General features: G+C 55.4%; 2 protein-coding genes across 46 annotated transcripts in view; one reads left to right on the forward strand and one right to left on the reverse strand.

Moving 5' to 3' along the window:
* ATG7 (autophagy related 7) overlaps window positions 1-12,174 on the forward strand; it is a 282,407-nt gene extending 270,233 nt beyond the window's left edge. For all 27 annotated transcript variants that reach the window (XR_015151824.1, XR_015151826.1, XR_015151821.1 and 24 more), the window contains one exon: window positions 11,944-12,174. Coding sequence is in view for 19 of the 27 variants with exons in the window: in XM_086368531.1 (XP_086224657.1) it covers window positions 11,944-11,976 (33 nt within the window). In the remaining 8 variants the exon portion in view is untranslated. The remainder of the gene's footprint in view (window positions 1-11,943) is intronic.
* Window positions 12,175-12,868: 694 nt separating this feature from the next.
* Window positions 12,869-23,442, reverse strand: part of VGLL4 (vestigial like family member 4) — a 156,878-nt gene continuing 146,304 nt past the window's right edge. For all 19 annotated transcript variants that reach the window (XM_086368563.1, XM_086368556.1, XM_086368553.1 and 16 more), the window contains 3 exons: window positions 18,684-18,906; window positions 15,836-15,956; window positions 12,869-15,512 (listed from right to left, as the gene is read on the reverse strand). In XM_086368563.1, coding sequence (XP_086224689.1) covers window positions 15,247-15,512; window positions 15,836-15,956; window positions 18,684-18,906 — 610 coding nt within the window. In that variant the 3' untranslated portion in view covers window positions 12,869-15,246. The remainder of the gene's footprint in view (window positions 15,513-15,835; window positions 15,957-18,683; window positions 18,907-23,442) is intronic.

A 23,442-nucleotide genomic window follows, 5' to 3' on the forward strand; every position in this document is an offset into this window, starting at 1 on the left:
ATCCATTCTCCCCAAACTCCGCTCCCATCCAGGCTGCCACACAACATTGAACAGAGTTCCCCGTGCTATCCCACAAGGCCCTTGCTGGTTGTCCGTTTTAAGTATAGCCGTGTGTACATGTCCAGCCCAAACTCCCCAACTGTCCCTTCCGTCCAGTCCTCCCCCTGGCACCTTCCCTGCAGTCCTCCCCCTGGCAACCATAAGTTTGTTCTCTGTGAGTGTGTTTCTGTTTTGTAGATAAATTCATTTGTGTAATTTCCTTTTAGATTTCACGTGTAAGGGGTGTCGCATGATATCTCTCCTCCGTCCGACTGACTTCGCTCAGTGTGACACTCTCTAGGTCCATGCGTGTGGCTGCAGGCGGCATTACCTCATTGTTTCCAGTGGCTGAGTGGCCTTTCGTTGTGTACGCGTGCATCCTCTGTATCCGTTCCTCTGTCAGTGGGCGTCTAGGTCGCTTCCGCGTCTTGGCTGCTGGAAACGCACCGCTGTGAGCACCGGGGTGCATGTACCCATTTAGACCATGTTTTTCCCCAGGTATGTGCCCAGGAGTGGGATCGCAGGGTCATGGGGTGGCTCTCTCTGTGCTTTTTTTTTTTCTTTATGGAACCTCCATACTGTTCTCCTTAGTGGCCACAGCAACTTACCTTCCTAGCAACCACAAAGGAGGCTTGACGGACCCTTTCTTTACTGCTTGATGCTTGGGTGTTCTGTTCACACCCGACATTCCCCTCTCCTTTCTCCGCTGTGGAAGAGAGGTTCCGTTCCCGGAGCAGACGGTTCTGAATCTTGTTCATTCAGAAGCTACGTATTGGGCCAGGCCCTCCAGCAGGGCTGGGAGCACAGGGGTCCCACAGGCCGGGCCCCGCCCTCAGGAGCACCCAGTCCTCCAGGGAGTCAGGCAGAGGCACAGACTAAAACACAGAGCTGAGGATGGGGGATGCTGAGGCTGGTGAGCAGGGAACCCTCCCTGGCCCCCCCGCCCCCCAGCCTCCGCAGGTCTCGTGAGAGAAGTCCTGGCCACCTGGACAGGCAGGAAATGAAGGGGCCCCCTGCCCTCCTCCTGTCCGTGCAGCACCACCATGTGCGCGAGGGAATGACTGAATGGATGGCTGTTAGCACGAGCCACGTGGACCCATGATGGGACCTTCCTTCTCCCCCCAAGTGGACAGAACCCTGGCTCAACCCCTGTTGGGGAAGCACTGTCCAGTGACCCCCCTCGCCACCCCCAACCCCCGCATCTTCCCAGTGGGAAGACTCGTGCCTCCGAGGGTGCCGGCCAGGGGGTGTGGGGAGCAGGGCTGCACAGAGAGACCCACAGGTTTTTATTTTTAATCTTAAAAAAAATAGAAACTCTAAAACCAGGTTTCAAAAACTGTGGCCTATTTTAAATGTTTACATTGAACAAATGAATACTTTTAACACACGCACAAATATAATTGTGCCATTTACGGGATAATTACGGTGTTTACCAAAGAAAAACCCTAGTCTGTGGGCTCCAGCAGTGTGGTCCAGAAATGGGACACAAGTTTGAAACCGCATGACGAACGGCCCCTTGAAACGCGTCCGTGTCTCCGGGAGAGTGGACCAGGAGGCCTGGAGCCCCCCGGTGCGTGTGCTCCAGCGTGCACCCTGACGGTTGGACGGCTCCCCTTCCCCAGATTGGGGGTCCCCCTCCTGCCCACACCCCTACACTGGCCTGCGGGCAGCAGCACCTCCTCTGGGTGGGCTGTCCCTGCTGCAGGACGACAGCTAGGGGACAGGACGACCCCCCCACCCCCGTCAGAGACCGCCCAGGCCCCCCAGCCAGCCGGAGCACAGGCTGCAGCCGGTCCTCTCCCAGGGGGCCGGAACAATGCAGGCTCAGCTTTCTGAACAGGGTCGGGGGCCGGAGCGGGGAGCCCAGGGAGCCAGGGCGCCCTGCCTGGCCTTTCCTCTGCCCTGGGCTGGCCATGCTTCCTTTGCGTGCCGTTGGCCGTGGGGCTTCTCACTGCATGCCCGCCTAACAGGATGGGAGTCCAGGCACACGCTTCTGTCCCTTTCTGTAGAAGGAATTTCGCTCAGCAGTAAGGACATGGTGAAATAAAGCAGGAAGAGCCTCCACTCTCCCCCTTAGTGGCTCAGCCTCCGTGGCGGGTTACAGAAGTCCCTCTGTACTTGAGGGGCCTCCGTGTGAAAGGGGACGGTCTCCCCAAAGTCCTCAGACTCTCAAGAAGATGGAGCGTAGGCAGGTGTTTGGCCAAATAATACTCCACCGCAGGGAGGGGCCCCGTTTTCCACTGACCACTCGGTGGACATTTGGGTGGTTTCTTTCACTGTTATGAATAGTGCTGTGAACATTCATGCTCTACTGTTTGTGTGGAAGTGGACTTTCATTTCTCTTGGGTTTACACCCAGGAGTGGGGTTTCTGGGTGATTTGGGAACTGTCTGATGAGCTGCTGAACTGCTTTCCAAAGAAGCCTCACCGTCTTGCGTTCAGTTCCCCCAAACCTTTGCCGACACTGGCTACCGCCTGACTGTTTGACTAAAGCCAGCCTAATGGGTGACTGGAATGGGTGAATTTAACTCAGATGACCATTATACCTACTACTGCGAGCAGGAATCCCTCAGAAGAAATGGAGTAGCCATCATGGTCAACAAAAGAGTCAGAAATGCAGTACTTGGATGCAATCTCAAAAACGACAGAATGATCTCTGTTCGTTTCCAAGGCAACCATTCAATGTAACAGTAATCCAAGTCTATGCCCCAACCAGTAACGCTGAAGAAGCTGAACGGTTCTATGAAGACCTACAAGATCTTCTAGAACTAACACCCAAAAAAGATGTCCTTTTCATTATAGGGGACTGGAATGCAAAAGTAGGAAGTCAAGAAGCACTTGGAGTAACAGGCAAATTTGGCCTTGGAATACAGAATGAAGCAGGGAAAAGACTAATAGAGTTTTGCCAAGAGAACACACTGGTCATAGCAAACATCCTCTTCCAACAACACAAGAGAAGACTCTACACATGGATATCATCAGACAGTCAACACCGAAATCAGATAAGATTATATTCTTTGCAGCCAAAGATGGAGAAGCTCTATACAGTCAGCAAAAGCAAGACCAGGAGCTGACTGTGGCTCAGACCATGAACTCCTTATTGCCAAATTCAGACTTAAATTGAAGAAAGTAGGGAAAACCACTAGACCATTCAGGTATGACCTAAATCAAATCCTTTATGATTATACAGTGGAAGTGAGAAATAGATTTAAGGGCCTAGATCTGATAGATGGAGTGCCTGATGAACTATGGAATGAGGTTCGTGACATTGTATAGGAGACAGGGATCAAGACCGTCCCCATGGAAAATAAATGCAAAAAAGCAAAATGGCTGTCTGGGGAGGCCTTACAAATAGCTGTGAAAAGAAGAGAAGTGAAAAGCAAAAGGAGAAAAGGAGATATAAGCATCTGAATGCAGAGTTCCAAAGAATAGCAAGAAGAGATAAGAAAGCCTCTTTCAGCGATCAATGCAAAGAAATAGAGGAAAACAACAGAATGGGAAAGACTAGAGATCTCTTCAAGAAAATTAGAGATACAAAGGGGACATTTCATGCACAGAAGGGCTCGATAAAGGACAGAAATGGTATGGACCTAACAGAAGCAGAAGATATTAAGAAGAGGTGGCAAGAATACACAGAAGAACTGTACAAAAAAGATCTTCATGACCCAGATAATCACGATGGTATGATCACTCATCTAGAGCCAGACATCCTGGAATGTGAAGTCAAGTGGGCCTTAGAAAGCATCACTACGAACAAAGCTAGTGGAGGTGATGGAATTTCAGTTGAGCTAGTTCAATCCTGAAAGATGATGCTGTGAAAGTGCTGCATGCAATATGCCAGCAAATTTGGAAAACTCAGCAGTGGCCACAGGACTGGAAAAGGTCAGTGTTCATTCCAATCCCAAAGAAAGGCAATGCCAAAGAATGCTCAAACTACTGCACAATTGCACTCATCTCACACGCTAGTAAAGTAATGCTCAAAATTCTCCAAGCCAGGCTTCAGCAATACATGAACCATGAACTTCCTAATGTTCAAGCTGGTTTTAGAAAAGGCAGAGGAAGCAGAGATCAAATTGCCAACATCCACTGGATCATGGAAAAAGCAAGAGAGTTCCAGAAAAACATCTATTTCTGCTTTATCGACTATGCCAAAGCCTTTGACTGTGTGGATCACAATAAACTGTGGAAAATTCTGAAAGAGATGGGAATACCAGACCACCTGACCTGCCTCTTGAGAAATCTGTATGCAGGTCAGGAAGCAACAGTTAAAACTGGACATGGAACAACAGACTGGTTCCAAATAGGAAAAGCAGTACGTCAAGGCTGTATATTGTCACCCTGCTTATTTAACTTATATGCAGAGTACATCATGAGAAACACTGGACTGGAAGAAACACAAGCTGGAATCAAGATTGCCGGGAGAAATATCAATAACCTCAGATATGCAGATAATACCACCCTTATGGCAGAAAATGAAGAGGAACTCAAAAGCCTCTTGATGAAAGTGAAAGTGGAGAATGAAAAAGTTGGCTTAAAGCTCAACATTCAGAAAACGAAGATCATGGCATCCGGTCCCACCACTTCATGGGAAATAGATGGGGAAACAGTAGAAACAGTGTCAGACTTTATTTTTTGGGGCTCTAAAATCACTGCAGATGGTGACTGCAGCCATGAAATTAAAAGACGCTTGCTCCTTGGAAGGAAAGTTATGACCAACCTAGATAACGTATTCAAAAGCAGAGACATTACTTGGCCAACAAAGATTCGTCTAGTCAAGGCTATGGTTTTTCCTGTGGTCATGTATGGATGTGAGAGTTGGAGTGTGAAGAAGGCTGAGTGCCGAAGAATTCATGCTTTTGAACTGTGGTGTTGGAGAAGACTCTTGAGAGTCCCTTGGACTGCAAGGAGATCCAACCAGTCCATTCTGAAGGAGATCAGCCCTGGGATTTCTTTGGAGGGAATGATGCTGAAGCTGAAACTCCAGTACTTTGGCCACCTCATGCAAAGAGTTGACTCATTGGAAAAGACTCTGATGCTGGGAGGGACTGGGGACAGGAGGAGAAGGGGACGACAGAGGATGAGATGGCTGGATGGCATCACTGACTTGATGGACTTGAGTCTGAGTGAACTCCGGGAGTTGGTGATGGACAGGAGGCCTGGCGTCCTGCGATTCATGGGGTCGCAAAGAGTCGGACAGCACTGAGCGACTGAACTGAACTGAACTGAATGGGTGCAGAGTGCTATCTCCTTGAGGCTTTGCTTTGTGCTGTCCTGAAGCCTAGTGATGATCAAGTGTCTTTTCAGGCGCTTCTTGGCCATCTGTCTGTTTAGGAGAAACGTCTATTCATTCCTTAGCCCATCTTATGTGTGTGCGCGCTCAGTCATGTCCGCCTCTGCAACCCCATGGACTGTAGCCCGCCAGGCTCCTCCGCCCATGGAATTTCCCAGGCCAGGATACTGGAGTGGGCTGCCATTTCCTCCTCCACGGGATCTTCCCGACCCAGGGATCGAACCCGGGTCTCTTGGTTTTCTGCCTGTGCTTTCCGTTATTTTTGTTTTTGGTGTTTTAAATATGCAAAACATTTACTTGATTGTAAAGTGAAAAAGATATGTTCAAAGCAGCCGCGCGTGCATTCCACCCGCGCCTAAGAGGTAGCCATCTGCTTTAACTTCCAGTGTATCATTCCATTAGTATCGCTGCACTTTGGTCCGTGGGTCTGAAGGCCTGCGTCCTGGCAGGGGCAGGACAGCAGGGGCACTGTCAAGCTCTGGGGCTTTTGCCAATCTGAGTCAATCTGAGTGATGAGAAACAGTCTGTGTAGCTTTTTTTGTAATCACTTTTACTGTAGTGCAGTTGACGTGTAGTAAAACACACCTGTTTCAAGTGTGTAGTTTGGTGAGTGTGGCAGATGATCTACTTTCTGTCGCCACAGATTAGTCTTGCCCTTTCCAGAATTTCCCGTGAATGGATTTACGGGGCGTGCAGTCTTGTGTCCGGAGGCTCCCGTGACTCAGCGGAGCGACCCTGAGGTGTGTGCACGCGGCTCCGTGCCCTGGAGGCGGGCTCCTTCGAGGGTGGGCAGCGCCCACTGTGTGGTGTCCGTTTGCCTCTCGATGGGTTGGGTGTAGCCTGCACCTGCTACAAACCAAGCCCGCCGTGAACCTTCGGGCACAATCCTTTTGCAAGCCCGTGTTGTGTTCCTTGGGGGCACAGGGGAGCTGTGCGTGTGGGCTCCCCGTCTCCAGGCCTTCCCCGGAGCGGCCGTGCCCCTTCCAGCCCCACCAGCAGCGCTGGCTGAGCTCCGGCCGCCCCGCCCTCCGTTCTCACCGACCGTCGGCTTGGCCAGCCACAGGTTTTCACCTCGGCCATTCCAGAAGGCGAGGGGCGCTGGCTCTTTGTGGCTTGCTTCCTTTCTTAAAAGATGTTTACTGGAATGCAGTTGACTTACGTTGTCGTATTAGCTTCAGGGGCAGTGATGTAAGTCATTTCTACATACACCCACTCTTACTTTAGACGCTTTCCCCATGTGGACACCACCGAGTGCTGAGTAGAGTTCCCTGAGCTGTACCGAAGCCCTGTTAGCTAGCTTTTACACGTCGTCCTGTGTATACGTCAGTCCTCATGTCCGAATTGATCCTTCCCACGCCCGTTCCCGTCTGGCAGCCTACTTACTTGGGAAAGTAAGTCCCTTACTCGTGACTCTTCTGTTTTGTAAGTTCACCTGTGCCGTTTTCTTTAGGTCCCGCATATTTTAACAGGTGGTGTGATGTTCGTCGTTCTGGCTGACTTCACTCAGGATGACGGTCTCTAGGTCCGTCCATGCCGCTGTAGGTGGCGTTATTTCGTTTTCTGTGACTAATGCTCCATCACATGTATGTACCGTGTCTTCTTTACACACCAGCGGAGGAGGATGTCTACATCTTGGCTGCTGTAAATAATGCTGCTGTGGACACTGGGGTGTGTGGGTCTTTTCAAATTACTTTTCTCCAGATAGATGCCCAGGAGCTGGATTGTTGGATCCTAAGTTTCTATGTTTAGGGGCTTTTTATGGGATTATAACTGCTTTACAGTGTTGTGTTGGTGTCTGCTGTACAGCAGTGGGTCAGCTCTGTGCACGCACCCCTCCCCTTCCTCTCGAGCCCCCTCGCTCGCACCCCTCCGGGCCGTCCCGGGGCTCCGGGCTGAGCGCCCCGGGCTGCACTGCAGCTTCCCACAGCTCTGCCTCTCACGCGGGGCCGTGCGCGTCAGCGCTGCCCTCTCAGTCTGTCCCAGCACCTCCCCACGGTGCCCACAGGTCTGTTCTCGACATCTGTGTCTCTCTTACTGCCCTGCAAGTAGATTCATACCATCTTTAGATTGCATGTGTGCGTGTGCGCACATTCAGTGATGTCCGACACTTTGCAACCCCATGGACTGTAGCCTGCCAGCCTCCTCTGTCCATGGAATTTTCCAGGCAAGAAATACTAGAGGGGGTAGCCGCTTCCCACTCTCGGGGATCTTCCCACGCCTTCCCAGGGATCAAACCCACGTCCCCTGCATCTCCTGGACTGGCAGGTGGGCTATTCACCAGTGCGCCGCCTGGGAAGACTGCATACGTATGCACTAATACATATTTTTCTCTTTCTGACTCATTTCACTCTGTGTGACAGACTCTAGGTTCGTTCTTGTCACTACAAACATCCAATTTCATTCCCCTTTCATGACTGAGTGGTATCCCATTGTCTTTAAGTACCGCATCTTCTCTACCCATTCACCTGTGGATAGACATTGAGGTCGCTTCCGTGTCCTGCGGATTGTGAATACTGCTGCGGTGAACGTTGAGGGTGCATGTATCTCTGGGAAGTACGGTGCTCGCAGGGTGTATATGCCCAGGAGTGGGACTGCTGGATCATACGGGAATCCGATTTTTAGTTTCTTAAGGAACCTCCGTAGTGTTCTCTATAGAGAACTGCCGCCAGCAGTACTGGGGGTCCCTTTCTCCACACCCTCTCCGGTAGTTGTAGAGTTCTGACAGTGGCCGTCCTGGCCAGCGGGAGGCGATGCCTCACTGTGGTTTGGGTTTATACGTCTCTAACAGTGATGTCGACTACACAGTCCATGGGGTCGCACAGAGTCGGACACGACTGAGCGACTTCACTTTCACTTTTCACTTTCATGCACTGGAGAAGGAAATGGCAACCCACTCCAGCGTTCTTGCCTGGAGAATCCCAGGGACGGGGGAGCCTGGTGGGCTGCCGTCTGTGGGGTCGCACAGAGTCGGACACGACTGAAGCGACTTAGCAGCAGCAGCAGCAGCAGCAACAGTGACGTCAAGCGTCTCTGCACGTGCCCTTCAGCCATCTCGTTGTGGTTTACATTTGCATTTCCCTGGAGACTAAGGATGCTGAGCATCTTTTCAGGTTCTTATTAGTACTATATTTCCTCTGCTGTTAAATATCTGGTGAATCTTCCCCATGTTAAAAAAAAATCAGATTATTTGTCTCTTTATTACTGAGCTGGAAGAGTTCTTTGTATATTTTGATACACTTCCTCTTTATGTACAGCGTGGCTGTTTGCCTCTGGCCTGCCTTTTCAGTTTCACGGTGGTATCTTTCAGAGACGTTCTGAAAACCGTGTCCTACAAAGCTTTAGCATTTTTTTTACTCTAAGTAAGGTTGAACACCTTTTCTTATGTATCGAAGCTATTTACAAGTCTTTTTCTGTAAACTGCCCGTGTCTTTGGCCTGTTTTTCTTTTTTTAATCAGTTTATTGGTTCTTACCTCCTTGATTTTAGAAGAGCTTTTACATATGAGGGGCTGGTACAGGCTTATGTTTTCACCCAGCGTGTGTCATGGCTTTTCAGCTCTGCTTCCAGAGCTTTTCCAGCAGAGTTCCTCCTGTGTGTTTTTACATAATCCGTGTATCTGTTTCTGTTGTTTATAGACTTTAATTATAGGCTGCCCACTCCCAGGTTATAAAGAAATTCACCCATGTTTGCATCTAGTATTTGAACAGTTTTTTACCTTCAAGAGATGTAAAAAAAATTTTAGTCTCTGCTCCACTTGGAGTTGATTTGGATATACAGTGAGGTGTGGAATCAATCTTATCTTTTTGGAAATGACTCTCCAGTGGTCCTTATATCATTTAAAAGCTCTTATTTTTCTAATGATTTGAGATCACATTTCCCAGACCTTTATGGTTAAAACAGTAGATTTCCACGTCTTTGGACATCCTATCCTGTCCTGTTTCTCGGCCATTTGGTTCCCCTGGCCCATCTGCCTGTGGTTCTGCTGCCGCAATGTCTAAATTACAGATTTGATGATGTTTAAACTCAGTGTAGCGGAGCCTCCTCGCTGTTCTTTTCATACTCAAAGGGTCTCTTATTTTTTTTTCCACATAAACTTAAAGCCAGCTTGTCTAGCTCCAGGAAAGATACTGGATTTTTTTAAAAATCGGGATTGTGTTCGATTTACGTTTGCTCAGGAAAGGGGACATCTCTGCTGACGCTGACTTGCCCCGTGCAGAACCACAGGGTGCGTCCCCGTTTCTCCCAGGGCGCTTTCACGCAGGTCTCTTGAGGACCGTTCTGAAGTTTTTCCATAGACAGGTTTTACATTTTACGTCAGGTTTTCTTCCCAGGACTTTACCTCTTTCCCTGCTCTTATACTGGGTTCCTCTCTCTCATCATGTTTTCTAACTGGATGCTGTTTGTGTACAGGAAGGCTGTGATTGAGTCGTTAATTTGGTATCTTCCTATGTTACTGAATACTCATTATTATCTGTACTCATCAAAGCATTTTCTTGGGTTTTCTAAGTAAACTTGCATATCATCTTACAAAAACATCATTTATCTCTTCCTTAGGCTACAGGGATTTTTAAAGCTTTGTGTTACATATTGCCAAATCTCTGGCACCAATTTATACTTCTCTTGGAAGTGTTTATTCACACCCTTGCCAGCACTTAGTGTTAAAATTTTTTAAATCTTTGCCAATTTTTTACCACCTTTATTCATTAAGAGCACATTCACGGGCCCCTTCTGACTACAGGCAGAGTGCTCTGTAGACGACAATCAAGACAACTCTGCCTACAACCTACAGGCCTACTCTGACTACCGTCAGTGTCAAGTATAAGCACACTGGTCTTGGAGACTGTAGGCAGAGAGCTCCTGCAGGCTCTAGACAGACTGGTCTGCAGTCTGTAGGTAGAGTGGTCCTGGGATTATAGGCAGCATGGTCCTGCAGACAGGAGGCAGTGGTGTTCAGACCGTAGGCAGTCTTTCAGCAGAGTACAGGCAGTGTGGTCCTGTATACTCTAGAGTGGTCTGCAGTCTACAGGCAGAGTGGTCTTGGAGACCTCAGTCAGGACCACTCTGACCAAATCTACCAACCCATAGACTGTAGCCCATGTAAACCCTTCGTGGTCCGCAGACTGCATTTGTCCTCGGAATTGGTGCTGCTCGTGCCCTGACCATCTCCTTTCCTCCAGGCCCTGCCATCCATTGTTTAGCCTCTGGTTCTGTGAGTGTGGCTTTTTTTTAGCATCTATATGTTAAGTCTTATGATACTGTTTGTTGATCCTGAAATTACTTGGGGTTCACAATTCAGACTCCCTCCAGAGAGCAGCCAATGGCAGAGGATGGGCTGCCCTCTCCTAGAAACCCCATCTTGGGCCTAGAGAAGGACGCCTGATGCCACCTCCCCTTCAGCAGAGTCCCAGCGCCCTTGGGTGCCTTACTTGTACCCCTGAACCCTCTGGGCAGGGCCTGGACCCCTCCGCACCACCCATGCTCAGGCCTGCTGTCTCCCCTGCTAATTGCAGAGGCCCTTCCCCACTAGACCACAGTAGGGCGACAGAGTGGGCCGTGTCCCCCTCCCAGGACCCACTCCCTGTACCCAGAGCCTGGGCAGGGGGGTGGAGCATCCTGACCTGCGGGGTCCCGGCCCCCTCTTTATTCTCCTAACCCCCACTCCCCTGTGCTCCCAGCCCCGCACCTTAATTGCTGTGTGACCGGGGGCTAACTGACGCCCCTCTCTGAGCCAGTTTCCACCGGTATCCCACGGGCTGTAGTGAGTCGTGGAGGAGGGAGCCTCTGGCCTCACGTGGCACGGGGAGGGCTCCACAGGCGTGTGTGTACACGGAATGAGAGCGAAGAGTAAGTGTGCAGTGAGCCCTCTAACGGCTCTTCCCACTGCAGGTGGTGGGAACCGGGGCAGCGTTGGGTGCAGCCTCTGTTGGAATGGCACCCACACCCCCCTGCGCCCCCCAATCCCACCCAACAGGGCAGGCCCAAGCCTGCTCTGAGCCGGGGGAGCCCAGCCTCTGCATGTGGTCCTCGTGCCTTCAGACAGCGGGGCCTTCGTGGTCTCGCCGCAGCGTGCTCAGGCAGCAGGGGGTGGGCACCAGTGAGGGGTGTGTGTGAGGCACACCCACCACCAGCGCTCGGCCCCAGGCGGCAGTCCTCGGAGGACATGTCCTTCTCTCAGTGTGTTCTCCACGGTCCCCACGCTGACAGCCAAGCCGCTGTGGATGTCGATGTTTACCTTGGCTGCGCCTCCCTGCCTCCTAGGCCAACCTCCTGTAAACACCACGTTCCTTCTCTCAGCTCTCTGAGCACTGAGGTGGCCTTTTGCAACCAATTCTAGGAATCTGGAAAGTCTGTGGGGCTAGGGTCAGGGACCAGCCCCTCCCAGGGTGCGGGGAGCCCCTGGGGGCCCTGAGCGCCTCTCGATCCGAGGGGCCAGCGGCGAGGGCCGCCTCGGGAAGGCCAACAGGATCCGCACGGCAGAGCCCGGCCACACCCCAGCGGCCCCCGGGTGCGCGGCTCCCTGGTTTCCTTCCGCGGGGGGGGCCAGGGGCCGCAGCCACGCAGCTCTGAGACGGCCCCGTGGCGGGCGGACACTGAGCGTCTCCCCTTCTCCACGCAGATCTGGGACATGAGTGACGACGAGACCATCTGACACGCGCGCCTTGCGCTCCGAGGCCGCCGCCCCAGGACTGCGACTTGGCCCCGCGTCCCCACCGCTGGAGGCCCGGCCTGCCTCCGCGCCAGGAGCCGCTGGCGTCCTCCGTTTCTGACAGCTCCTCATCCCACCGGTTCTGAGCTCAATAATAACCTTGGCTTCGGCACTGCCGGTGACCTGGGACTTGGTCCCCTCCACGAGCGATTCTTTATTTTTGGGGCGGGGAGGGGGCCGCGGTCCTCCTGGCCGGGACCCCCGTAGGGGAAGTGACGGCGGGGGGCAGGTGGCCAAGAGACCCGCGGGGAGCAAGAAGCTGGCTCCTTTCAGCAGCCTTTGTAGGGGCTGCGGCCCCAGCTTGGCCGGCTGGAGGGGAGGCGGGACAGAAGGGGCCACGCCGGCCCAGGGAAGCTGACCTCCAGGGACGCAGGCTGCAGCCGGGCGGCTCCCCACCTCCGCTGCGCTGGGGGAAAGAGACCGGGCTCCTTCCTTGGAGCTGCCCAGGCGGGGCCCTCCTGGAGGCCCCAACTCCAGGAGGGGCGGAGTGGGCGGTGGGTCTGCCTCCATGCAGCCAGGGGGATGGTCAGAGGGTTTGGGGGAGGCGCCCTGCTGGGGTCACTCAGGCTGATTTCACTCTTCCTCCTGGGGCTGCGCCTCTGTGGCCGCCACTGAGCAGGGCATGGAAGCCAGGAGCGGGGGCCCTTTTATCTTGGGCAAGGAAGCAAAGTCAATGATGAGTCTTGAGTTGGGTTGCTGTAGGTTTTAAATGATGCTTCTCTTTGAGAGTTAAAAATTAGTTTTCCAGCCGACGTGGGGCTTAAACCAGAGGCCACTGGACCCCAGGCACTAAGCCCACCCCACAGTCCCCAGGGCCCAAGAATCACCCTGACAGTTTGTGGTTTAAGAGCACTTTATTATTGTTCTTAAGGCTACTTTTAAGTACAAAAAAAAGATGGCCTGCCAAACCTTTTTTTTTTTTTTTTTTTCTCTTCTCCTTCCAGGAAAAACAGGCCACAGAGAATGGTATATTACAGATTTACAAACACGGAGAGAATGGTCTGAACGCACTGCGGATGGCCTGGCTCTGTGGAGAACCTCTCTGTGCCCTGAGGCCGGGGAGTGTCCCCCTGCCCGGGGCCCCTCCCAGGCGGCCGCTCCCAGCAGGGACCCGGCCCTCAGCGCTCCAGTTCCCCCTCCCCAGCGATGTCCTCGCTGGCGGGCGCCCGCCGAGCCCGTTCTGCACAGAGCCGCCGGCAGTGGGTCGTTTTCCTGGGCGACGCTCAGTAGCCTGTAGCAATAACAAACTAGTGGCTATTAAGGCAGATGCAGTGTTCTCATAGAATAACTGTGTTCCTGCACTTTTACAGACAAATCTAAGACGAAAAAAAAAAAAAGATCAACTTTTTTTTCCAAACAAAAAAAAAATATGAATGATTACAATAGGAAAAGGGAAAAATTAAATAGCTACATATCATTAACAAATTAATTGTTCTTCAAAAAATACCTACAAATTTCTCTGTACATTCTTTACGCACAGCGTAATGATGGTCTTAAAGTTACCTATATAAAAAAAGTGTTCTCGATGATTTTTTTTTTCCTACAGAAAATATAGGGGCCTGGATGCAAAAGCCTGGAAGCCCAGTGAAGTGGGAGGGAAATGCGTGCGGGGTTGGGGGGGGGGGGGGGGAGACGCCTTCCTCCTGCCTCTTCAAAGACCTGCAGCCCCAGGAACCCAACGCCCGCCTGGTCACCCAGTGCCAACTGTGTAAAAGTCACCAGCCAACCTGTATCTTTCTCCTACTGACGACCAGGCCAGGGGGCACCCAGAGCCCTGGTGGGCGGGGCGGGAGGCGGCGCCCGGAAGGGGCGGGGCCCAAGAAAAGGTTCCCGGACACAAAAGCAGCTGTCGAATATCCACAGCTGGGTCTGTCATGCTTGCTTCTTCGCCTAATTCCTAGTTAGTAGCTATGACTATAGCAAACAATAATAAATGCAGTAATAACTGTATAAAGTCAGAGGAATGTATACTGCCTTGGCCCCAGCGTACGAGAGGAAGCACACAAAAACACCGCGTCAGATTGTCGGGCATCTGCGGTCCGGCCAAGGGAGCAGAGCAGTTTCTGTATCGAGAGGGAAGCTGGGAGACACCAGTCCCAACTCCCCTGGGAGCGCGGGAGCAGGCAGGGAGGCAGAAAATAGCCGATGCTGTCAGCCTGCGGCCACCGCTCCAGCATCCTACTCGGCCGCTGACCAGCCACTCGCCCGCCCGCGTCCAGGGCCTGCCAGGGAGTAACGTGGATATCAAATACAAATCTTAGAGTACAACTGTACCAGCAGTAAGTATATCTAGGACTGTAACTGACAAAAATAAAACGCATTCTGAAAAGAAGCTAGTTAAGTATTAAGGATTTTTTGTTTACTGTCTATACAGTTAATAGAAACCAGCTATTTTTATCCATTAAAACATGCATCACTGTTGAAAGCACTACAGGCTCCTCCAACTTCAGCTCTAGCCTAACAAACTGCAGTGTTCAGAAAAGGTAAAATGCCCGTGATTGGTAAGAGTCTGCAGTCCAGTTGCAAGCACCTGAAACCTAGACAGAGAAAGACCTATAACCTGCATGAGACTTCCCCTTTCCAAAGCAGTTTTGTCTAAATTAAAAAACAACAAAAAACACAAATGGTCACAAATGTCATCCTGAAACCCTCTGTTTCTCAGCAGTTTGCCCTCAGAGCACCAGCGTCTCGCACAAAGCTGTCAGGCAGGCCACTCGAGTCCTCCTCCCATAGTGCAAATCAGACACGACAGTCCTGTTCTCTTCAAGTAGACGCACACACACAAGCACGCACACACGCAGGCTGGAAGCGGAGCCGCACACGCCCGGGTCTCGAGAAGCGAACGAAAAAGCACAGAGCGTCTGGGTCGCCAGTGGCCTGGCCTGTGACTGAGAAAGCGCGAGCCGTGGCGACCCGGCCTCGCAGGGCGCTGACCTGGTCCAGGCGTCTTTGGTAACCGAGGCGGGCGTGCAGGCGCCCGCGGACAGAGGTGCCCCGCGCGGCGCCACCAGCACGTCTGAGGGCCCCGAGGACGAAGACCAAACAAGTAACGAAACACAATAGAAACCCCACCACGTGGTTTTTGCGAATAAACCATCCCTCCCTCTCCCACCAAATTTTCCCCCCCAATTTTTCCATTTTTTTTAAGCACTGACTGTTCAAAGCTCAGGCAAACCATGCAGATGGAAGTGGTGTCGGAGGGCGGCGCTCCCTTCAGGAGACCACGGACGGGGAATGGCTGTGGCTGACCATGTGAGCCGAGGGGCTGGCGGGCTGGCCCCGGCGCGAGGCCGACTCGGGGCTGCTGGACGCGCCGTCCTTGGCCGCCTTGATCTGGAGCCACGTGTCGCCCAGGGCCTTGGCGAAGTGGTCGTCCACGGAGCCCGTGATGGACACGGAGTTGGGGGCCGGCTCTGGCTCCTTGTAGTTCTTGCCCAGGCTCCGGCGGAAGTGCTCCTCCACCACGGGGTCGCAGGTGGCTGGAGGACAGTGGGGGGACGGCAGTCAGAGGGGGGACCGCACAGAGGGTGACCCCGGCGCGGGTCCCGTCTCTGCGCCTGCTGCCCGGGGCCGTGTGCGCACACGTTCATGCACACAGGGCGGCGGCGACGACCACCCTGACTCGAGGGGGGCCTGGAGGGCGGGGCCCACGGGCTGCTCCCCCCACCCAGCCCGGCGCCTTTGTGCTGGGACAACGCCGCCTTCCGCAGGGGCCCCGAGGCCGCCGTTCTGGGAACAGGAGGGTAAGGGGTGCTGAGTCCCCCGCCCTGTTGGGGGATGGGGGGCACGCGCGGGCACTCACAGCTCGGGGTCCGCCGGTAGCTGGCCGGGCCGGCCGCACAGCCGCTGTGCGCCACTGGGCAGTGCGAGAGGTTGCAGTTGCGGGCGCTGGCGGAGGCGCACGTGATCACCGAGGGCCGATTCTGCGGGGGAAGGCTGGTGTGAGTGGCGAGCGCGGGGAGGGAGGCGATGCGGACCCCACCCGGCCACCCCGCCCTTGCGTTCCAACCCCGCTCCAAGGCAGGACGGCCACCCCCGTGCCCTTCAGCCTGGCCGGGCACCCACTGAACCGGGAGAGCCCCCATCAGTGCGCATGGGGCCTTCTCCCCAGCACCCCTTTCCTGCCAAGCACCGCCCCCCCAAGACCTCTCCAGGCCCAAAGGCAGATCTGATCAAGCCCCTCCTCCGCCTCCTGGTTCCCACTCTGAAGCTCAAGGACCCAAATCCACAGTGAACAAGCGCCAAGGACGTGTGCCGGGCCCCCTCCGAGCAGCAACCTTGTGAGTCACCGAGCCGAGGAACAGAGGCTCGGCTGCTGGGCTGAAATGAGACGGTCACCAAGTGGGGAGACCAGTGGGTGGACAGCAGGGGGAGGGCCCCCTGCAAAGGGACACCCAGAGTGTGTCCCCCAGACCCCAGAGCTTCTCTGAGCCATTCTAGGACCTTCCAAGATACTCCCAGTTCTGCTCATCTCTATTCCGACCATGCAAGTGACGACTGAGATGGAGCTTCTCCCAGTGTGAGTCACACACCAGCGTTACCCCGTCGGCCTTCCCCAAGACCACCACACTGCCTGCCTGGCAACTTCCACCCACCCTTCAAGACCCTGTTCAGGTACCTCCTCTGTGAGGCATGAAGCCACCCCTGAGCAGGCACCCTGCCAGACATCCCCCGACCCGGATGAAAACACCTGTGAGCCAACCTCACTCTCAGGCTGCAGCCAGGAAGGGTCCTGATAGCCCCAGACAAGACGGAGGCGGCCAGACAGCTCGAGGGAGCTGGGTATCAGCCGAGGCCGAGTGACGGCAGCAGGTCAGCAAGGGGATCGGGGCTTGTCCACCCCCCGGCATTCCCGTAAAGAGCCAGGACGGTAGCTCCTGTGGAGGCCTGCAGAGCAGACCTTCCAGGGATGGGAAGTGGGCGGGTCTGTAATGCAGATCTGGCTCCATTTGAGAGAGCAGGCGTGTGCTCCGGGTCTAACAAGGAAGAGCACACACCCGAGCTGAGAGAAGGTGAGGCTGAGCAGCAGCAGCCTGAGAACAAAGACCTCGGGGCTTTACTGATGGTTCCACACGTCGGCAGTGGAGCAGAGCCACCGGGAGCCGCATGACACCTTGCCGTGGGGACAGAAACAGTGGAAAGGAGGGAACGTGGCTCTGAGACTCGGAGAACGAGGTGCCCGCCTGTTAGGCAGGACCTTCATTCACCTTCTAAGCTCGTTTTGTGAAATGGGAAGAATAGGACCTGAGGGGCTTGGAGCATGACCTAAGATGGGTCTGGGGGCCTGGCCGTGGTCAGGTCCAGGCGTCCTGTCACTTCTGGAGGGTCTGTTCAAACCGCTGAGTCTGTGCTCTCCCCACGTGCCTTCGCTGAGTAACCTGCCCCCCATCCTCCAGACGGGGCTGCGGCTAAGGCAGGAGGAGACTCGGGGGGAACTTGGGAGCTGGGGGACACCCACGCCAAGCTGGCCATGCGATCCATACACAGCAAGAGAGAAGGATGCAGAGATGGCCCGGAGCCAGGGGAGGAAGGGGGCCGGCCTCCCGTCCAGCTCTCAGGCCCGGTCCGGCCCGCCCTTCCAAAGCCTGGCTGCACCCACTGCTCTGGGAGATGCCCAGGGCCTCTAGCTATAACTTCCTTCCTTCCTGCAGCACCGGTGAGTGTTCCCTACCTGGTAGCTCCCCCTGACTCCCCCCAACTGATACATGAACAGTCTGGCTCACTTGATTACCTGGCTCCTCCAGACTCGAACTGTGTGAGCACCTGCATCTTGCTTGACCAGCTTCTAACACACTACTTACACAAAGCAGCTGTCTATATACCCAGTTTTGTTAAAAAAAGAAAAAAAAAGGGAAACAAACAGGGTCGTGATTTGGGGCTTTAAGGCAGAAAGCGCAACTGTTCATCAGCCTTCCTGGGAGCCGCAGTGAAACTTCACCCAGCACCTGAGGGCGCCCACGAGCAGGGGGCACAGATGGGGTCAGAAGCAGGCCTGGGCAGGGGCTGCGGTAGCAGCCTGGAGGCTGAGCTTGGCTCCGGCACCTCCTCGTACTCGCATCCGTGTCCAGGAGTCTCGAGCAAACCCTGACTGAGGATCTGCTGGGCCCCAGGCCCCAGAAGTTGAGAGAGAGGAACCACAGGTTCACGCCGTGCTTCTGAACTGCACGGTTAATGCCTCCCTTTATCAGCTCTTCCCCCAGGAGCCTGTTTTTTAAGTCTCTGTTCCTACCAAACAGTCTGTGTTTATTGACAACTTAGTTCCCTTATTTTCCTTTATGTATGTATATATTAAAAACAGTCCTCGTCTGCCAATCACAGGGTTCTGACCAGACTTCCTAGGGCCCCAGCCCCGAGCAGAGTAGCCTGGCACTGCACTCCAGCCGTGTGGCCTCGTAAGGGGTTCGTGTCAGAGTCCCCCTGGGATCATCACACTGATCCCCAAAGAGCTGCCGCGGAAGACGGTGAGAAACACGGCAAGTCCAGGCCATTCCCTCCTTGTGAGAAGCAGAGAAGCAGCAGCCCCCCAGACACTGCCGCTTCTCTGAGGCCGCTCAGCCTAAGGAGCGGGGCCTACATGCGGAGTAACCCACACAGCTGGTGCTCCCGGCACAGCCCGGCAATGGGGTCCCGCCCCCCCGACAGAGGTGTACCTGCTGCCGCTCCACCGGGGCCAGGGTGGGCGAGAGGCCGGCCGGCCTGCCGGCGTCCAGGCTGTTCTTGGTCAGTGCGAGGGGCTGCTCCATGCTCAGGCTGGGCAGGGACGCGTACAGGGGGCCACTGTGCAGGCTCATGGTGGGGGCCACGGCCCGCTCGATGGGGCTGCGGCTCCGCTCCCGGGGGTCTTTCCGGCAGTCCCCGTTGGCCGTCTTATTCCTGAAAAGAGAACAGCGCGCGCTCAGACGGGAATGCCTGACAGCTTCTGGGTAGGGAAGGGGGCCGTGGCCGTGCTCACACCGATCGTTCCAGCCTTCTCTGCCAAGGGGAGGGACCACTCCATCATCACCCCGCCTCAGGGCGCCTCCAATAGCCCGCGGGGAACCAGGGGCTGGCACGCTAGCCTGGGTGGGCGCTGGGGAGCGGTGCCCTCGCAGGGTCTGGAGTCTGCTCCATGGCACCAGCAGGAAGGGACCGTCCACACACCTGGGCCACCACCCCCCCCAACTGGTGAGCCTGGCTCTGGCCCTGGATCTGGCAGAGTGCCCCGCGCAGGCTTGCGAGAGAGCCATCCTCCCCTCACCCCGCTAGTGAGCCTGCCTTCCTGTGTCCCTGGAGCCCCCCAGGGCATCTGAGAGCCCACTCGGCCTGGCACCCTCGTGCCCAGCGCCCTGCCCACGACCACTGAGAAACTGCAGGTGAGGGCGAGGCCCTGGGGCCTGAGCAGCTGTCCCACAGATGCAGTCTGTGCCCATCAGGATGGCACTGGGGCTTGGGGAGGCGGGGGCGGTGATGCAGGAGACCAGTCTGGTTCTGCCAGCACATCCCCGGAGCCGGTGTCCTCAGCCGCCGTGTGGGCATGGGGGCCACCTGGGAGGGTCTTGAACAGGGACCGAAGGCTACACGGGTGCGGAATCGTGCGGGCGGAACAAGCCACCTGTGAGCTCATCAGCTGCAGCACAACCTGACCGCACACGGCACGCCGTGCAGTTCGTGGGTGTCCTCACCCGCTCCCCCCATCCTCTGGTGGACTCTACAGAGTGACTTAGACACGATTAGAGGACAAACTTCCAGCCCATGAAGACGATCACAGACAAGTCAGACAGTCCAGACGAGATGCTCCATACACGTCCCACAGATCCCGGCAACTTACAAAGAATTATGAGACCAGAAAAAGAATAGGGAAAAAAAGCCCTTAATTCTGAAACCAGCCTGTCCGTAATGTATCGTCTTCCTGTGTAGATTCAGAGCACATTGCTGGCCTTTATACAGAAGGCGCCACAGTCGTAACCGTGGACGCCGACACACAGCAGCGACACCAGCCCTCCGACCCAAACTGAGTGGGCTTCTCCTGAACGGTATTTCTTCCCTTAACGTAGCTCAGTCAGTCAGGAGTCTGCCTGCCAATGCAGGAGACACGGGTTCGATCCCTGCATCAGGAAGATCCCCTTGGAGAAGGAAATGGCAACCCGCTCAAGTATTCTTGCCTGGAGAATCCCATGGACAGAGGAGCCTGGCGGCTACAGTCCAGGGGGTCGCACAGAGCCGGACACAACTGACCGACTGATACTTTCCCTCTAGTGTTTGATGTTCTATATAAACTGCCTCCCTGACATAATTTCCCCGAAAAATGAGGTTTCTAGACATCACATCACGAACTGTTGAGAGGTCGCGGGCTGGTCGCGTCACTGGGACAAGCCCCCGCGCAGTTCAGGCTCCGTGCCTGTCCACCAACGCTGACCAAGCCCCTATCTCGTGACGGTCATGGGAGGAAGACACAGCCCTGCTCAGGGGCTCACAATCCGGGCACCGGAGGGGAGGTGTGGGCAGAAGGCTGGCAGGGAGGCTCACACAAGCCCAGCCCCCTGAGGCCCCAGACACCACCCAGCCCAACTGGGCAGCCGCTCTGGAGGGTCAGGGACTGAAGCCTTGTTCTGGGGAGGGTGCCCGAGCAGCGGAGGGTCTGTCCCGTGTCACGCCGGATGCGGGAGGAGTGAACAGGGGAGACGGGCCCCTGCAGGCAGGACGCAGCGGGCATCGAGGACCAGAAGACACACCGAAAACACCCAGAAACTGTTGTCTGAAGAAGTCGCTGGTTAATTTTAGTAAATTACACATTACTCACACTTCCAAGCTCCTTTTCCCGGTTCCCGGAGCTTGGACACAGACGTCGTTTTCCTTCCCCCAGTGAATCACCCCCGGGCTCCGCCGCTTCCCAGGAGTCACGTGCTCCCGGACCCAAAACCACACGCTTCCTGCCCGCGACTCGCGGCGCCTCCACCCTCCTTAGGGACACATCTGCTCCGCGAGGGGCCCAGAGGCCTCCTGGGTGGTGGGTGCCGGGGACCGCCCGAGAACACAAGGTTCAGGGTCCCGGGTCCACCCCCCAGGGGCCCATCCTCACCCCGGGGAGGGCGCTGCCACAGAGAAGAAGGCAAGGGGCTCGCGAGTAGGAAGGGGACACCGTCCTCTGGGACAGAGCATCCGGGCCAGGCTCCCACGAGCTGCCGCTCTGCCCTCCACGTCCCCAGGGGAATGCATACTTGGCCCCAGGCAGTGGGACCGTGCGGGACGCCCTCAGCACGCACCCTCGTGAACGCAGGGCTCCCTGCCCTTTACCAATGGGGCCCAGAGCTGCAGCAAACCCCTGGGAAGGTCTGTCTTCCCATTCTCAGCAGTTAGCTAAACCAACAGGCTCCAAGTTCTTAGGCCAGGGAGGGAAGCAGAATGAAGCAGTTTAGTGCTTTCGAGGAAATGTTCTGGTGCCCTGGGGTCCACAGGCCGTAGCTCCTGGACCCAGGTCAGTGCCCCCGTGTCCCCTACCCCATCCTGGGCTCCCATACTTCAGGAACACCCCTGAGCTGGCGGGGTGGCCACGGGGTGCTGAACACTCCCCTAGCTGGCTGACGTGCTGGGTTTAGGACAGGGACCAGGCCAGCGGCAGGTGCCAGCATCTCAGAGAAGAGGCCCGAGGTGGAGCCAATGAACACTCAGCCTGAGAGGCTGAGAGATGGAGGCAGGGCGGCAACTGGGCGCTCGGCAAGCCCCGGGCAGACCCCGCCTCACCCCGTCTCCATCCTCAGCTCTGGGAGGCCCCCTGACCCCCAAACCATGGGGCTGGAGGACACAGCGGGGACCTGTGTGTGCACGAGGGTCACAGCACCGGGGGACACGGCAGCCTCCCCAGTGGGACCGGAGGTCCTCACCCTCCACGCCCTGCCCGCTCCCTGGAGCTGAGCACAGTGCAGAGTTTTAAACAACCATTCACTAAGTGAACTGTTAAAGGACAGGTATCGTGTGATGTATCTATCATGTGAGGACTGAACTGTGAAGAAAGCTGAGCACTGAAGAATTGATGCTTTTGAACTGTGGTGTTGGAGAAGGCTCTTGAGAGTCCCTTGGACTGCAGGAAAATCCAACCAGTCCATCCTGAAGGAGATCAGTCCTGAGTGTTCATTGGAAGGACTGATGTTGAAGCTGAAACTCCAATACTTTGGCCACCTGATGTGAACAGCCAACTTGCTGGAAAAGACCCTGATGCTGGGAAAGACTGAAGGCCGGACAAGTGGACGACAGAGGAGGAGATGGTTGGATGGCATCACCGACTCAATGGACATGAGTTTGGGTCCGGGAGTTGGCGAAGGACAGGGAGGCTGGCGTGCTGCAGTCCATGGGGTCGCAAAGAGACATGACTGAGCGACTGAACTGAATCATGTGGGATCCAGTTAACGGTCTGTGATGAATGAAAGGGAATTAAGGAAATTTCAGAGGAAATGCCCAGCAGGAAAAGACTTTTCTTCTGAAAAAGCAGAATTTAAGGAGCATTCACACACCAGGCACCAAGAGCTGTGACGTGCTTTCCCCCTTCACTTCCCGCATCCTTAGTTTTCCTCCCTCCGCCCATGTCCTGCTTCAAAACGCCCCCCAGGTCATCCAGACTCAGGTCACCCTCCTGCCTCCTCGTGAGGGGGGCGTGGGGGTGTGACCACGACGTCCTAGTCGGGTGTCGTCACCCCTCAGCACCAGTTTCAGACAGGAAGCAGGGAGGTGTGGGGCGAGACAGCCCGGCAGGGCACAGGGCTCAGAGGAAAGGCGTCAGCACTGCGAGGCTGGGAGGTGAGGCAGAGACGCTGTCCGGGATACTCAACGGTGAGCCGGGTGTCACGGGCCGGACACAGCTGAGAAGTAACTGGCGTTCAGAACCCCGCTCCCCAGGACACAGAGGGACCCGGGACCCTGCTGCAGTGCCCAGCCCACCTGGCACTGGCAGGGCACGGGGGAGCCCGCCCACCCCTGCCTTTGACCAAGGGGGAAGACGGTGTCGTCTGTGACACCTGTCGCCAGGGACACCCAACGGGGATGCAGGGCCAGGCCGCCAGGCGCCCACACGCTGCAGCCCCGAGAACAGGCCGGCGCTCAGAAACCTGCTTCACTTGGGGAGTCGGGGCTCCCAGACCGCTGAGACCCGCGACACGGGACCACTCTCCTAACAGCTTGTGCTCAGCCATGTCTCTCTACCCCATGGACTGTGGCCCGCCAGGCTCCTCCGTCCATGGGATTTCCCAGGCAAGCATACCGGAGTGGGTTGCCATTTCCTCTTCCAGGGGGCTTTTCCCAACCCAGGGATTGAACCTGCGTCTCCTGCGATGGCAGGCAGGTTTTTTTTTAACCTCCTGGGAAGCCCTCCTAACAGCTCGACTCAACGTAAATAAGGGAACAGTTTTCCTCGACTGGAACAGCCTGTGCATGCTTCCC

This window comes from Bos grunniens, chromosome 22 (genome assembly GCF_055505025.1).
Source record: "Bos grunniens cultivar Pamir isolate PY7600 chromosome 22, Bosgru_T2T1.0, whole genome shotgun sequence".
NCBI lineage: Eukaryota > Metazoa > Chordata > Mammalia > Artiodactyla > Bovidae > Bos > Bos grunniens.